The sequence below is a fragment of the Mobula birostris genome, chromosome 7 (assembly GCF_030028105.1).
Source record: "Mobula birostris isolate sMobBir1 chromosome 7, sMobBir1.hap1, whole genome shotgun sequence".
In the NCBI taxonomy this organism is placed as follows: Eukaryota; Metazoa; Chordata; class Chondrichthyes; order Myliobatiformes; family Myliobatidae; genus Mobula; species Mobula birostris.
Window position 1 is genome coordinate 149,236,066 of NC_092376.1, and position 17,814 is coordinate 149,253,879.

A 17,814-nucleotide genomic window follows, 5' to 3' on the forward strand; every position below is an offset into this window, starting at 1 on the left:
TTTCTAAAATGTCCTATATTTTATTCCTGTGCTACCCCTCTCTGAAAGATTCACCTTGTGTCACAATAAAGCCCAGAGGTGGTTTGGCCCTAAACAATAATTATTAGCCTTAGATACTTTGATTATCCTGTTTCTCATGATGAACTTCTCTCATTTATATACGTGATATATATGTTCACTAGTCAGACATGAATAATTATCAGACTAAATCCCACAAGCACTGAATCAGCAAGGGTATGCTTCCTTCAGGGTACACACAGATATATAAAAAAACACAACAGTGGCCAACCATTTCACAATGTAATATCAAACCAAACCAATTTACAAAAATAAAAATTAGTTGCCAATTCCAAATAATCCTAACTATTTCAAAGAATAGCTGAATGTAATGTCTACTTTGAATCAACAGGAAAGGGAAGAGAAAACTCTCAAGCTGCAAGCTTCCAAAGAAAGTGGTCATAGTACTATATTCAGTCCATATGATTGGTCTCAATCTGAAATGATGACTACCCATTTTCTCCCACAGATACTTTTCCCACATATTTTCTCCCGGTTCAAAGCTCCACAAGCAGATCGTTCTTTACACCACATTGAATAAGACAGTCAGCATTCACATTGGCCTCAGGAAAATATTTTTCTAACACACTGACAAACTAGCACAATCATATTTTTTGTAAGAATTATATTAGGTGGATTAACTAATCATAGAACAACAACTATTTTATCCAATATTGAAATGTTGAAAACAGATTACTGACCTTAAATATTAATTAACTAACGCTATTTCTCTCTCCACTGATGCTGTTGGGTATTTCCAACACTTCCTAATTTTATTTATTTTGTACATTTTAGCTGCACTTAATAAACATCAAAGGCAGACATCCCACCTCTCCCGGAAGTTCCAGGAGTCTCCCGCATACTAATAGTGGCTCCCTGATGCCCGGAAATTATATACAATGTCCCGGAAATCAATTTTTTTGAGGGAGCAAGTGCGAGAGAGACCACAAGAGCAAGAGAGCGCACGCGAGAGCGACGAGAGAGCGAGCACGCGCGTCAAGGCAGAGTGTTCCAAAAAAAGAAAATATAAAATGTATGTCACCCCAGACTACACTAAAGTGTACCCCAGCCTAATAGGGGTCAAAAATAATGACAGTGTTGTTCGCTGCACTGTCTGCAACAGTGACTTTTCTATTGCCCATGGTGGGTTAGGACTGTAAAAGACATGTTGAGGTGAGTTTAACAGGTGTCATTCGTTCATTAGCATAGCTAATGTTATTTAAACTAGCTGGCTAGCTGCTAAGGAGCTACTCTATTGCAGACATCCCACCTCTCCCAGAAATTCCAGGAGTCTCCCGCAAATTGATGGTGCTACCTCCCTGAAATGAGTTTTTGCAGGGTGGAATATCTGCAAAGGGTACAAATTCAGTCCTGACTTAGTTTATTCTGAAACTCCTTAAACACTGGCCATGTCATTTCATTTTAAATGTGCAAACATATGTAATCTGATGCAAGTAACTTCAAAATGCAATTGCCAAATAACACAAAAATGCTTACTAAAAGATGTGTGCTTTTCAGTCTAATAGGCAAAGCACAAAATACACCCTGCTAGTTAGAAGGAAACAAAAAATCTCTCTGAAAATTATTTAGTACTAAGCCAAATTTCTCAAGTACTGAAAATTAGACAGCTAACAAGATGCAAAGCATGGCAAATATAAATAAGGTTAAGCTATATTCATCCTTGTTTTTTTATTACTTATTTTTATTATTTTTTTCAAACAAACAAAAAAACAAAAAAAATACAGCACATCCACAAAAACCACAACCATAACAAAATCAAATTAAATATTGAGCAGCAAAGGGGAGAAAAATATAAAGGCCCCCAAACAACACATATTCCACTCTCCCCTCCTCACAGTCCCCCACCCTGCTCTCATGACTATACTACGGTGGGCTTCACAGCTGAACAGGTGAGAAGACAGCTGAAACGTCTCAACCCAAGCAAGGCTGCAGGACCGGATGGTGTCAGTACCAGGGTGCTCAAAGCCTGTGCCCCTCAGCTATGTGGAGTACTTTGCCATGTATTCAACATGAGCCTGAGGCTCTGGAGGATTCCTATACTGTGGAAGACGCCCTGCCTTGTCCCTGTGCCGAAGACGCCGCGCCCCAGCGGCCTCAATGACTACAGACCGGTGACATTGACCTCCCACATCATGAAGACCCTGGAGAGACTTGTTCTGGAGCTGCTCCGGCCTATGGTCAGGCTACACTTAGATCCCCTCCAGTTCGCCTACCAGCCCCGACTAGGAGTTGAGGATGCCATCATCTACGACCACCTGGACAAGCCAGCAAGCACTGTGAGGATCATGTTTTTTGACTTCTCCAGCGCGTTCAACACCATCCGCCCTGCTCTGCTGGGGAGAAGCTGACAGCAATGCAGGTGTATGCTTCCCTGGTATCATGGATTCTTGATTACCTTCGTCACATGGTGTTAGCAGAATTATCTGCAGCTTAATGTGAAAAAGACTAAGGAGCTGGTGGTAGACCTGAGGAGAGCTAAGGTACTGATGAGCCCTGTTTCCATCCAGGGGGTCAGTGTGGACATGGTGGAGGATTACAAATACCTGGGGATACGAATTGACAATAAACTGGACTGGTCAAAGAACACTGAGGCTGTCTACAAGAAGGGCCAGAGCCGTCTCTATTTCCTGAGGAGACTGACGTCCTTTAACATCTGCCGGACGATGCTAAGGATGTTCTACGAGTCTGTGGTGGCCAGTGCTATCATGTTTGCTGTTGTGTGCTGGGGCAGCAGGCTGAGGGTAGCAGGCACCAACAGAATCAACAAACTCATTCGTAAGGCCAGTGATGTTGTGGGGATGGAACTGGACTTTCTCACGGTGGTGTCTGAAAAGAGGATGCTGTCTAAGTTGCATGCCATCTTGGTCAATGTCTCCCATCCACTACATAATGTACTGGTTGGGCACAGGAGTACATTCAGCCAGAGACTCATTCCACCGAGATGCAGCACAGAGCATCATAGGAAGGCATTCCTGCCTGTGGCCATCAAACTTTACAACTCCTACCTTGGAGGGTCAGACACCCTGAGCCAATAGGCTGGTCCTGGACTTATTTCATAATTTACTGGCATAATTTACATATTACTATTTAACTATTCATGGTTCTATTACTATTTATTATTTACGGAGCAACTGTAATGAAAACCAATTTCCTCCGGGATCAATAAAGTATGACTATGACTATGACAAAAGTAAACATACACAGCAGAGGTGCACTGCGCCAAAAAACCTCAGTCCTCACCCCACGAGAAAGTCCAATACAGGGCCCCATATCCTTTCAAAGATATCCCCTCTGTCCTTATTATATAGTCTCAGTCTCTCCAAATGTAAAGTATTTGCCAGTTCTCTCAGCCACAGTTCGCACGTAGGCACAGAGTCCATTTTCCACATTATCAGGGTTAACTTCTTAGCAATCACCATTCCAAATAATGCAGCCATTTTTTCATACATATTGGCTGAAGATAGGGAGCTTGTTGCTCCAAGGATGGCTATGAGCAGGTCTGGTTCCCACCGCTTCCCAAAAGCCTCAGAGAAACAGTGAAAAATACTTTTCCAGTATGCATAAAGCTTATAACATGACCAGAATGAATGTGACAAGTTACTGTGCACAGATTTACATCTATTTCAAACCGGTGAAACATCAGGGTAGAAACTGTGCAACTTTTCTTTGGAATAATGGAGTCTACGTATTGTTTTAAACTGTATAAGTCTGTGTCTGACGTTGACCAAACAATCACGTATACTCTTTAAACACTCATCCCAGACCTCCTCTGTCAGTTCTATGCCCAATTAATCCACCCATGCTTGTTTAAAACCTGCAGTATTCACCCGAGCTCCATTATAGAACATAGAACATAGAATAGTACAGCACAGTACAGGCCCTTCGGCTCACAATGTTGTGCCGACCCTCAAACCCTGCCTCCCATATAAGCCCCCACCTTAAATTCCTCCATATACCTGTCTAGTGGTCTCTTAAACTTCACTAGTGTATCTGCCTCCACCACTGACTCAGGCAGTGCATTCCACGCACCAACCACTCTCTGAGTAAAAAACCTTCCTCTAATATTCCCCTTGAACGTCCCACCCCTTACCTTAAAGCCATGTCCTCTTGTATTGAGCAGTGGTGCCCTGGGGAAGAGGCTCTGGCTATCCACTCTATCTATTCCTCTTAATATCTTGAATACCTCTATCATGTCTCCTCTCATCCTCCTTCTCTCCAAAGAGTAAAGCCCTAGCTCCCTTAATCTCTGATCATAATGCATACTTTCTAAACAGGCAGCATCCTGGTAAATCTCCTCTGTACTCTTTCCAATACTTCCACATCCTTCCTATAGTGAGGCGACCAGAACTGGACACAGTACTCCAAGTGTGGCCTAACCAGAGTTTTATAGAGCTGCATCATTACATCACGACTCTTAAACTCTATCCCTCGACTTAGGAAAGCTAACACCCCATAAGCTTTCTTAACTACCCTATCCACCTGTGAGGCAACTTTCAGGGATCTGTGGACATGTACCCCGAGATCCCTCTGCTCCTCCACACTACCAAGTATCCTGCCGTTTACTTTGTACTATGTAGGATCTGATAAAAATAGGATACCACACTACGAGTAACACGATCAAATTTATTTGGAATTATAAAGCCATTAGAATCACTAAAAAAACACTTGTCAAAGCCCAAGGAAGCAGGTGGTTTTGCCCTACCGAACGTTAAAATGTATTACTGGGCTGCCCACCTATCCATTCTTTCATGGTGGAAAAAAGGCCCACCCTCTACCTCAGACTCGTGCCAAGCATGGTTACTCATAGAGCGAATGCTGTAAGAAGACTTCCTTACCAGCTCTCCTTAATAGCCCCAGTGCAGTTAATAAGTCACATTTTAGTAACAGCTTCGTGGTTGGCAGCACTATAAGAATTTGTAAGCAGATTCAACTACACATTAAGGCCCCAAAAACTTATACTGACACTCCGAGTTGTGACAATCATTCCTTTTTGCCTGGCCTGAATGATACTGTTTTTTCTACCTGGAAACAGAGAGGCATCTGTAGTGTAGGTGACCTGTATATTAATGGAAACTTTGCCTCATTTGCGCAGTTACAAGCAGTTTACAATATCCCTGCATCTAGTTTTTTTTAGATATTTACAAATTCGAGATTATGTTAGGAAATATATACCTAACTTCGAAGTTTTAGACAAACATGAGTCCCTGGAGGCAATAAATATTCATCCTTGTTTAATGTCAATCATTTGCTTTTTCTGCCAATTTTCACTCCATTCTTAATGGTATGAACTATATTCCAAGTACAGTACTGTGAAAAGTCTTAGATATAACCTGATTCTGATATGGGTCTCTATTGTGGACTGAGAGTGGGAAGGGGGCAAGAAGAGGGGAATCATGTTTGGGAAAACAGGAAGGGAGAGGGGAGACAGTGGGAAGCACCAGAGAAACATTCTGTAATGATCAATAGCCAATAGTTAGGAATCAAATGATCCTGCCTGGTGTCTCAGGGCTGTGTGTGTCTGCACCTGCGACACCAACCTTCCCCCACCCCACCCCCACGCCCCGGCACTCCTCCTCTGCCACCTGTTCCACAGCAGGAGAACATGGGAGGTGCCCAAAATATTAGCTAGTGTCTGTACAGCAAGAAAAATTGAGTTAAGGAGATGAATGACCTTACAGCAGAACTGGTGTGCTCTGATATAAAAGTGAAGTCCTTAAGGTAATCGATCCAATACAGGTCCTCCCCACAGCTGGACATAAATAGAGCTTATACATACAAATGGATATTTGGGAGACTGGTGGGATGGGTTTGCATCCTCTGATATGTGGGAGATCTGCTGCTGCACTTCCAAGGGGAACTATTCAGATTACAGACAGTTCACAGGAACGAGTCCTGCTGTAACCTGGAGAGGTCCTGCACTGAAGCTCAGTGGCTGCAATAAGCCCAGGTCAGAGTCACCTTAGGCTTATGAGGGGCCTTGTTGGAACAGTACAGGGGAGGACAATAAAGGTCAGAGTGGGCAGTTCAAAGTTCAAAGTAAATTTATTATCAAAGTACACATACATCACCATAAACATTTTCATTTTCTTGCAGACATACTCAATAAACCCATTATGTAATAATAAGCATAACAGAATCAATAAGAGACCGCACCAACTTGGGCATTCAACCTGTGTGCAAAAGACAACAAACTGTGCAAATACAAAATAAGAAATAATAAATAAACAAACAAACAATAAATATCAAGAACATGGCCTCCAAGAGGACCAAGCCTGCATGCTTCAATAACCCAGAGTGCTATGTTGGCTGAAGCCAGGGCTTTTTGGTAAGGTCACCCATACCAAACAGCTAGACTAACAGTGGTCCACCAATCCTCCAGATTCAGGGGGGTTCAGCTCAGGGTTAACGACCCTGACTGGTAAAACAAAACTGCTACGAAACAGCAATGAAGACTCCTTCTACATCTGAGTGTGATGGCATTTCTGAGTCTCTGCCCAGACCTTACATGACCGAACAACAGTGGAAAAACGAGCTACTGACACGATGAGCACCACCAGAGATGACGGACCTTCATTGCTGCTCTAAACACCAGCGGCGTAACGGGCAGTAGAGATCAAGAACATGAGATGAAGCGTCCTTGAAAGGGAGTCCATAGGCTGTGGGAACATTTCAGGGAATAGACAAGTGAAGTTATCCACTCTGGTTCAAGAACCTGATGATTGAGGGGTAATAACCGTCCTGAACCTGGAGTGAGTCCTGAGACTCCTGTACCTTCTTTCTAATGGCAGCAGTGAGAAGGCATGACCTGGGTAGTGGCCGGCCCTGATGATGGATGCTGCTTTTCTGCTACAACGCTCCATGTAGATGTGCTCTGCGGTGGGGAGGGCCTCGCCCGTGATGGACTGGGCCATGTCCACCACTTTTTGTCAGACCTTCTGTTCAAGGGCATTGGTGTTTCCATACTAGGCTGTGATACAGCCTGTCAGTAAACTCTCCACTACACATCCATAGCAATTAGTCAAAGTTCAAGATGTCATGCTGAACTTTCACAAACTCCCAAGGAAGCAGAGGCACTGCCATGCCTTCTCTGTAATTGCACTTACGTGCTAGGCCCAGAACAGGTCCTCTGAAATGACAGCACCGAGGAATTTGAAGTTGCTGACCCTCTCCACCTCTGACCCTCCATCAGGACCAGCTCATGGACCTCTGGTTTCCTCCTCCTGAAGTCAATAATCAGGTCCTTGGTCTTGCTGACATTTGTTGTTGTGGTACCCCTCAGCCAGATTTTCAATCTCCCTCCTATATGCTGATTCATCACCACCTTTGATGTCATCAGCAAACTTGAATATGGTTTTGGGGATGTGCTTAGCCATACAGTTGTATGTGTAAAGCGAACAGAATGGTGGGCAGGGGGGTGGGACGAGTGGTGGGTAAACACACAGCCTTGTGGTGCGCCTGCGCTGACAGAGATTGTGGAGGAGATGTTGTCACCAATCTGAACTGACTGGGGTCTGCAAGTGAGGAAATCGAGGATCTATTTGCACAAGGAGGTATTGAGGCCAAGGCTGTGAAACATATTGATTAGTTTTGAGGGGATGATGGTATTGAATGCTGAGCTGTAATCGACGAAGTGCATCCTGGTTGTCCAGTTGTTCCACGGTTGAGTGAAGAGCCAATGAAATGGCATCTGCTGTCGGCCTGTTACTCTGGTACACAAATTGGAGCGGATCCAAGTTACCTGACAGGCAGGAATTGAAAACTCAAGACAACAGGAGATCAGGTCTACCCCATGGATTGAACACTGGTGTGCCACTCATCAGTCACCTAATCTGGATATAATTTCTCCAATGTGGATGAAACTAGCAGATGCAATAAGTTACTTTATTTTGGTATAAGCAAGTTCATCATCTTAACCACAAGAGCCACTGAAAGAGGCTTCCTTCTTCATCACCTTAAAACAACAGCTCAAATGGTTTGTTATTATCTTCTTGAATCTACAGGGAACAAAAATTATTTTTCAGTTATTGGTCCTGGTCTTACAAAATTATGGTTCGTTGCAGCTACTTCTGTGATTGCTCTAAAAAATACCTTTAATAGTGAATGATTGTTTTGCTATTTTTGTCTCTAGGCAGAGATTGGTTTTATATTTCAAAGAAGTTAAACTGATTGCTATACAGTATCTAGCAACTTCATCAGCCATAAGCATGCTGTGGCCCTCTTCCAACAGAATGAGCCCATTCAGTCCAGTGACAATGTATCAGCTGTCAGAGCATTCCCAACAAACCTCCCCAAACATGCCTATGTTTATTTCCCTACAACCTTTTTTTTAAATCGCTCAAGAGCTAATTTCCCACTTTTATCCACCTCCCACCCCTTTCAAATGCTCCTGCCACCCACCTATTAACTCCCACCCAACATGCCTGCAGTGTGGTAGAATTTGGAATTGCAATTGGAATATTATTGTCACGTCTGATGAGGTAACAGTGAAAAGCCCGTCTTACAAACTGTCCATACAAATCAAATCCTTACACAGTGCATTGAGGTAGAACTAGGTAAAGCAATCAGAATGCAGAATAAAGGGCAATGCTACAGAGAAAGTACAGTGCAGATAAACAAAGAGGCGCAAGATCATAAGATAAGATTGTGAGGTCAAGAGTACAGCTTATTGTACTAGAGAACCAGTCAAAAGTCTTATAACAGAGGAGTGGAAACTGTCCTTGAGCGCAGACTCAACCGACTTTAGGATCAAATCCTAAGAGCAGTGCAGCAGCAGAACCAACTCTGACTCCACTGCAGGTTTTCGCAAATAAAAAGATAGGAGGCATCTTATCTGTAAGAAAAACCCTAACAACTCATTTATTGTACTCCAAAACCTGAGCACAAAGCGTGGTAACCAAACTTTACGTAATTACATCATCACGTCAGACCAGACTCATAAATTGAACCCCAACTCAATGTCAGTGTTTGTGAATTATGTAGGTTTTCGCCAATTACATTACCTTACACCACAAACTTCACTGTTTTATTTACCAAGTATATGCAAATACTACTTTGACATTTACATCTAACAACATATTTCAATATTCCTTGATATGAGATATCCTCAAAGAAGTTTTAAGTTAGGGGGTGCTGGGAAATGTTGTTGTTAGCCACCGCATAAACCTACAGAGACTTCACACTGTGTAATAATAAGTACTTTATTGATCCTGACTGGGAAATTATTTCGTTATAGCAGCAACAGTTAAAAACAGACTTAGCAATAGTAAATATAATAATAATATTAACTAAAGTACAGAATAATATACAAAATAATAATTTACCAATGCACATTGATGTGCAATAATAACGTACAAAATATTAAAACAGAGACTATTGTGTTATGCTGTGTTCTTCTCTCGCACAGAGATGAACTGTAGTATATGCTTATTGCATTTGGTAGGAAAGGTTTTCTGTAATGATCCTTGTGACAGTGGAACTGAATGAGTTTGTCTGAAAAGGGGCTCTGATGCTTATTCAGTAGGTCACAGGGAGGATGTGCTTTATTGTCCATAATGTATATTGCATTTAAGAAGAAAACCACTGTTTCAAACTAGTCTTTGTTTTGATAAATATTTATATAAAAGAATAGCATATTCTGCTCTGTCCATTTAGCAAGATATGATGGAAATGAAGGTAGGTGGTGAGCAAACTCTATGTGCTGGAATGGCTAATTTTACTCAACTTCAGGAAATTTCTGGCGTTAAGCCATATCAATACCAAATATTACACAGGACATTTACAGAAGAATACAGTCTGCATTATTAATTGGAAAATATCTAAAATCAATTCCAAATAAAAGATGATTCCAGTTAAAGATGATGCTTACCATAATCTTTAATTTCTTTATTAAACCAATCAGGTGCACCCAGTATGCCACTAGCAACTCCAGACTTCCATATTAAATTTGCTCCAGCGGATAATTAAAGCATTTTGGATCATTTTTTTAATTTGTGGGGCATAATTGAAAGGAAGACAGGGAACTCAACACTCTTTCTGCTTCTCCAGTTTCATCTTCAAGCACAGTAAACAACACTCATGCCATCTAAAACTATACACTTGGACTCCAATTGTCGTTGCACTGCTAATCAAGCAAAAGATGTGCAAAGCAAAACAAAGGAACTGATTACAAAATGTAATGTTTACATATTTATAACAATTAATTCAATGTAAAATTAAAAACTTTTAAATTAATCAAATATTTCATAAATATAAATGGCTGCAATGCTACTACAAAGGTACATTGTTAAAATCTGATTATTGTGTAAATCATTTCCAACAAAATCTTTAAAACTGAATTCTACAATCTGAGTTATTTGGCAAGCCTTTAGATCCATAAATCCAGTATCAAAAGCAGTATACACTGAAAAACACAAACACGAGGAATTCTGCAGATGCTGGAAGTTCAAGCAACACACATCAAAGTTGCTGGTGAACGCAGCAGGCCAGGTAGTGTGTTAGGGATGCTGCCTGGCCTGCTGCGTTCACCAGCAACTTTGATGTGTGTTGATACACTGTAAAAGCAAGCTTCAGAAATACTTCTGGGTCTCACTGCGAAGTGAATGATCCTTTTCCAACTTCCCTGCCCTCTCCCTATGACCTCAGATTTCAAATAAGCAAACTGCTGCTGGAGGGAAGATACAAATAGCAGCTAATCCTCCACTACAGTAATTATTGGAACCCACCTTCAAAGGCATCATCAAAAGAAAATACTGAAAGCTGTCAGATTTAAGATTAGGTTGAAGATTCAGATGGCAAAGATACTATAAAAAGGATTGTTGTGGTAATTCCAGAGCAAGGGTTTCAGGGATCCATAACCACAATAATCTAGAGCAAAAGGAGCAACAGGTGATGTACAAGCTATCAGAGTGCAAAAATAGTTGGCAAGGTGAAGATTAGATGAAAATTCTAAATGCATGACCCTAGAGTAGGGATGCCCAACCTGGCACGGGCCCTTACCACTAACCAAGGGGTCTGTAGGCCCCAGGTTGAGAACTCCTGCCTTAGAGGATCAGAAACTAGTTTGGGAAGAGCAGTCAATCGATAAGCAGAGAGATACATAACTTAGTTTTAAATATGAGGCTACAATGGAAGTGTATAGCAGTGTTGTTTTGAATTAGTCTGATAGGGGCAAAAGCAGGATATTGAATCAGCTCTGCAGCCCACATTATCACAATAAGAAGACAGAAATTAAACTCAGCTCTAGTTAAAAAGACAGTAAAAGCTATAAACAGTCTTGGAAGCACAAAGCAGTCAGGTGAAATTCATTCGTTGGTTATGTGTTGTGTCATAGGGTGTGGGCAATCGTGGTCTTTCCATGACCATTATTGTTCTTGGCAAATTTTTCTACAGAGGCGGTTTGTCACTGCCTTAATCTGGGCAGTGTCTTTACAAGACGAGTGACCACAGCCATTCTCAATACTCCTCAGAAGTTGTCTGCCTGGCATCAGTGGTCGCATAACCAGGACTTGTAATTGCCCTATTCCCAGCCCTACTCTGATTCGATCAGCTGACTGGAACAGGAATCAAACCCGGCACTTTCCCTGACCTCTCTCGCTCAATGTTTTAAGGACTCTAGTCAAAAAGGGAGTTAACAGTGACCCTCTAACGCCCGTTCCGTTCACCCGGCAGCTGAATGCAATGTGGCCCTGCAGTCCGAATTACGAGTAAAATCAAGGCTACAGAGGAAAAACAGAGAGGACGCTATTGTGACATTTTCACCGATCTGCACAGGCATTTCCTTCCAAAGTTCATCTGCAACAGTTTGTATATCTGAGGCCCTTACTAGCTTTGCCAGTGCCGGGCTCCACTCCCCGCTTTCAACGTGCGTGCACTTCGGGTTATTATGGTACGTACCATATTTGAAGACGGCGTAAGGACGACGATATAAGGGTGCACGGAGAAGAGACCAGGAAACACCTTGGGCCCCGCCGTGCGACTGAACATTAACCAACTCATTGCTCTCGAAATAACCTACGGCCTCTGAGTTACTCCTTCCGCTTACCGCCTGTACCGAACAAAGTCCCGTCACGGGCGGAACGCTCAATTCCGAGCACAAAACCAGCCTGTATTTACTAAGAGTGTGTTCAGTTGAAACACAATCTAATTTTATAAGTACGATGTGCCATATTTTCGTCCCTGTGCAAGGAATAATTGGAACATACAGTCCGTTCCTTAGCCAAGCGTGGAACGCTTAAATTGCACTTTAAATTCCACCTTTAACGAACCGAGAAACTCCAGCGTACACCAGCAGTCCAAAAGTAAACTGGGTAATCGGGTCGGGTTATTAATAAGCAGCAAGTAGGCGTATATAATTGCACCATTCTCAGTAACCGAAAGGGATATAATTAGACTTAGCAAGAACTGAAAACTACTCTCAAAAACTTAGTCCTAATGTGGGAATGTAACAAATTCCGATTTGGCACTGAAACTGCATATTAAACTTTCACAGGGATGTAAAAAGGCAGGTGCATGGTTTCAATACTTGCTTACTAATCTCCCAATATGTATCTTTGTAGAGTGTGCAAAACAGGGCAATTCACGTGATTTTCCCATGTTCTTATTTCAACTTGCCAAAACAGCGCTAACGTTTTGTTTGCCAGCATCTGCAGAATTCCTGTTGTTAGCGTTATGACCTTTCCCTGGTTAAGATCACCTACTGTGACAACAATCTGGCAGTAGTATAACAGTCCTCATTGCTGCAAATGTGGCTATTGGAAATGGAGCTATGAAGAGTGGATATTTTAATGTCATCAAGTTCACTATAAACAATATCTACAATTATTTCTTACAGATATACAATATATACTTGCTCTCCCTTTTCCTTTTAAAAGGAAACATGAAATTATTCATTAAAGTATGTAGTTAAAAATTTAACCAATCCCAAATTCACTCAATCAGATTGGTTTTCTTGATCTCTCACATCAACTGTCAGTCATCCCTGGTGTCCATTCCAAGTGCCCTGGATTCATTTGCCTCACCTCTAAAGACTGTGCGTCATCCACTTGGTTCCAGGTCTCTCGTCCCCTTCTGACCCTTGTCCTGTCCAACCAATGCTGGATCATAGATCTATTGTCCACTATGTATGGGGAGAAGGCAGAGGAGTGGGGATGACTGGAAGAATTGGATTCAGCCCATGATTGAATTGCAGAGCAGACTCGATGGGCTGAATGATCTACTCCTGCTCCTATATCTTACGGTCTTATAAAGTCTTTATGAAGATGGTCATACTTCACTATTTCATTTCCTTTGTTGCACCTCAGCCATGCTAATTAACATTGATCCAGAATAATTCTGTTGGTGGCACGGGAGGTCGTTCCTGCCTGTGGCCATCGAACGTGCAGCTCCTCCCGTGGAGGGTCAGACACCCTGAGCCAATAGACTGGTCCTGGACTTATTTTCCATCTGGCATAGTTTGCATTTTGTTGTTTGATTATTTGTGGTTTTTGTATTGCTATATTTACGTTGGTGCGGCGTAACAAAACCAAATTTCCCTTGGGATTAATAAAGTATATCTATCTATCTATTACATTGTACATCCATGAAACAATTGTGATCATTAGCAGCTGTGGAATTGTATTCCACAACAATCACGTGGCACAGAACCTGGCTCACTCTGTCATCACCGTCTATCAGGGGACTTTCAAGACAAAGTACAATATTGTATGGTGGGCAGTAAAGCATGTTGTTGGTCACATCGACATAATATCATATCCCCCTTTGGGATCATTAACGAGGGGATTGCCCAGTAGTTATGTTGGATCTTCAACAACACCCTATTATCTTCTAACAGACAATGCTGTTCCTCCAACTGTGCTTTACAGGAATTGGGAACATTTTTTCAAACAACGACAGATGCATTTGGCTCCCAAACTTATGCAAGGATGAACCTTGCACCCTATCGTGCTGCTGGGCAAGTCAGAGAAAAGGTGTTTGCACTGACCTAAAAACTCCTCTGGGGGCCACAGGTGCTGCATCAGAACAATGAATTGCTCAAATGAATGCCCATAGCTTGTTCTTCCCATCAGTATCAGGGCACCACGGTAGCGTAATGGTTAGCGCAATGCTATTACAGGCTGGGGTGTCAGAGTTCAGAGTTCAATTCTGGCATCATCTGTGAGGAGTCTGTACGCCTTCCCCATGAAATACATGGGTTTCCTCAGGTTTTCTCCCATATTCCGAAGGCGCATCAGTTCATTGTAAATTGTCCAATGATTAGGCTACAGTTAAATCAGGGGTTGCTGAATGGCGTAGTTCGAAGGGCCAGAAGGGCCTATTCTGTGCTGTATCTTATTAAATAAACAAAACAAAATAGATTCCATGTAATTAGATGTGGTTCAGGTTCAGGAACAGTTATTACCCCTCAACCATTAGGCTCTCGAACCAAAGGGGACAACTTCACTCAACTTCAGATGTCCCATCACTGAAATGTTCCTATGACGTATGGGCTTACTTTCAAGGACTCTTCATCTCATGTTCTCAATATTTATTGCTTGTTTATTTATTATTATTATTTCTTTTTGTATTTGCAGTTTGTTGTCTTTTGCACACGAGTTGAATGCTTAGTTGGTGTGGTCTTTTATTGATTCTATTATGGTTATTATTCTTTTATGGATTTATTGAGTATACCTGAAAGAAAATGAGTCTCCTGGTTGTATATGGTGACATGTATGTACTTTGATAATAAATCTACTTCGAATTTTGATCAGTGGTAGCTGTGATTCTACTTCCTTATACTGGACTACATATAACATTTCACTGAAAATCTGAAACTCCTCTCCTGAACATACTTTCAGAATGGTATTGCGACCGTCAAAAGGGGCCGCACTGCACAAATGCTCATACCAGTTGCCCCTTTGATTGTAGCAATTATAATTTTTACTGGAAAACCATTTATTATAAACACCAAAATGCAGTAAATACTGTTAATTCTATCTTCTTGCATCATCCCATCCTCCGGAGTACCCCACAGTTCTCTCAGTTATTCTCATAATTCTGGTCTTGAAACCCAGGAATCTACACTTCAGTGATCAGATGACAAATATTGTGGAGATAGAGAAGGATGCCACCGTGAAAAACCTCTCGTGTCGGCCCAATGCCTGAACTCAGCAATTCTACCCCAAACAGTCATAGCTCAATTGCTTGAATGTCACCTGAACTCTCTCATCAGCCATTCTCACACTTGGAAATGCCACAACATCCTGAGAAGCCTAGAAATTGCACCCCTTTGCCAGGTTTTAGCAGGATGGCAATCACTCCCCCTAGTTTTTGATTGGATGTGCGGAACTTGTAGTCATTGATGTGTTGGATTCAAACATCCCTTCAAGTTTTTCACTTTGTCCTCATGAATTTTGCCTAGTAGGGGAATTAAGGGTTTTGGGGGAAAGGCAGGTAAGTGGGGATGAGTCGGTGGCCAGATCAGCCATGATTTATTGAATGGCAGAGCAGGCTTGACAGGCCAGCTGGCCTACTCCTCATCCTGTTTCTTATGTACTTCATCCATAGTTTGCGGTGCCTGTAGGCTCACCAATGTCTCATGTGTCCCTGACCCTACCGGTATCCCACAGTGGTAACACCACCCTTCCCTGCATCTGCAGTTATGCCTCCTCTGGGGCATAATTTGAGATTCTTTGGGCTCAAAAATTATGCCTCTGCTCATTCTGCCACCTCATCTTTTTATGTATTAAATTCAATGTGTCACATGTCTGCCTATTTCACCCATGTCATCTTTGCACACCTTCCCACATTACTACTTACTAAATTTTCTCATTTTATGTCTTCAACAAAATTTAAGATTCTGGAAAAATAGTTTTACTTATATTAAAAAAAACATACAAGCCCAAGGAACCAAAAAATATAGCAGTAGGCATGTATGTTCTACCATTCAATAAAATCATGGCTGATATTTCAGCAATAATTACCTGCACTCTTTTCCTTTCTTGATGATATTCAGTGACCGTCTCCACAATCACCAAAGTATTACGAGGGGTCATAATTTTAAGCTGATTGGAGGGAAGTATAGAGGGAAAACAGGGCCCTAAACTCCAGGCTCAAACTCTGGTTGCACCCAGTGCCTCCTGCTTGCATGGCTGTCTGCTCCAAGGACCCACCGACCTGGGACAGCCCAACAGCCTATATCACCCGTCCTAGTTGCTTGCCTTTAGGCGCACTGTGGAGGGATGTCCTTCATCAACCATCCACATTGCTTGCCATTGAGCACGTTGTGGAGGGCTGGACTCTGATGTCCATCATCACCCATCCATGTCACTTGCCTTCAAGTGCAGTGCGGAGGCCTGAACTCTGACATCTTCCTTCACCGTGTCCACATTGCAGAACTCAGAATGCAGAGCGTGGATCAGAGGCCCGGTTTCTGACTCTCCCATATTCCTGTCTCTAAACCCAAATCTGATCCCAACTCCCATCTCTGTCCCCAAAACCATCTCTACAAACTTAAAAAACAACCAAGTCTGAGCCAAAGTCTCGACAGAGAGCGCAGCTCGGCACCATCTTACAGCATTTTACCTTAAAGGCAGTTCTTCAGGTTTTGAGTGTATATCGTTTTCCAGTCCAATTAATTTCTCTAATACTAATATGTTACAATGCTCATTTGCTCTGCACTTTCTTCTATGAAGATAGCACAAAATACTTGTTTCTTTTCAATGTTTTTATTCACCAATACAATTTCCCCGTTCTCAATCTTTAAACGACTCTACTAACTTTGCCAATTTTTTTTTCCTTTTCACAAACTGCTTTTATATTTTTCACTAGATTACTCTGACATTTTGCATTCTTATCAATGTTCTGATCTGTGCATGGCATTCTTCAAACAATTCTAGAATTATTTATCTTTTACTCCCTCGCTCTCTCTCTCTCTTCAGCAGGGAACAAACACAACCAATGCATTCCCACCTGGTTCAAAAGGGCCCAGGAAGAGCAGGGTGAGCTGCATCAATGACTATCGCCCACTTGCACTCACTCCTACTGTGATGAAGTGTTTTGAGAGTTTGATCATAGCTAGAATCAATTCCTGCCCAAGCAAGGACCTCAACCCATTCCAATTTGCCTATCTACAGATCTACAGTGGATGCAATCTCACTGGCTCTCCACACAAGAGCAATACCCATGTCAGGCTGCTGCTTGTTGATTACAGCTCAGCATTAAACACTATCATACTCTCAGTAATAATCTCCCAAACCTGGTCTCTGTATGTTCCTCTGCAACTGGATCTTTGACTTCCTCACTGGCAGACCACAGTCAGTGCAGATCAGAAATAACACCTCCTCCTCATTGACTACCAACACTGGTGCACCTTAAGGATGTGTGCTTAGCCCACTGCCCTACACCCATGATTGTATGGCTAGGTAAGCTCAAATGGCTCTATAAATTTGCCGATGACACAATTATTGTTGGTGAGGTGGTGACAAGGAGTACAGGAGTGAGATAGATCAGCTGGTTGAGTGGTGTCACAACAACAACCTTGCACTCAATCTCAGTAAGACTGAGGAATTGATTGAGGATTTCAGGAAGGAAAAATCAAGGGAACACACACCAGTCCTCATCGAGGGATCAGCTGTGGAAAGGGTAAGCAGCTTCGAGCTCCTGGGTGTCAATCTCTCTGGGTCCAGCATATTGATGCAATTACAAAGAAGGCACGGCAGCGGCTGTATTTCATCAGGAGTCTGAGGAGACCTGGTTTGTCAC

General features: G+C 42.2%; 1 protein-coding gene across 2 annotated transcripts in view; it reads right to left on the reverse strand.

Annotated features, from left to right (window-relative positions):
* LOC140200853 (pterin-4-alpha-carbinolamine dehydratase 2-like) overlaps positions 1-12,368 on the reverse strand; it is a 51,167-nt gene extending 38,799 nt beyond the window's left edge. The window contains exon 1 of one of the 2 annotated variants that reach the window (XM_072264485.1): positions 11,971-12,368. In XM_072264485.1, coding sequence (XP_072120586.1) covers positions 11,971-12,072 — 102 coding nt within the window. In that variant the 5' untranslated portion in view covers positions 12,073-12,368. The remainder of the gene's footprint in view (positions 1-11,970) is intronic. The other variant, XM_072264484.1, reaches the window with a different exon arrangement.
* Positions 12,369-17,814: the final 5,446 nt, after the last annotated feature.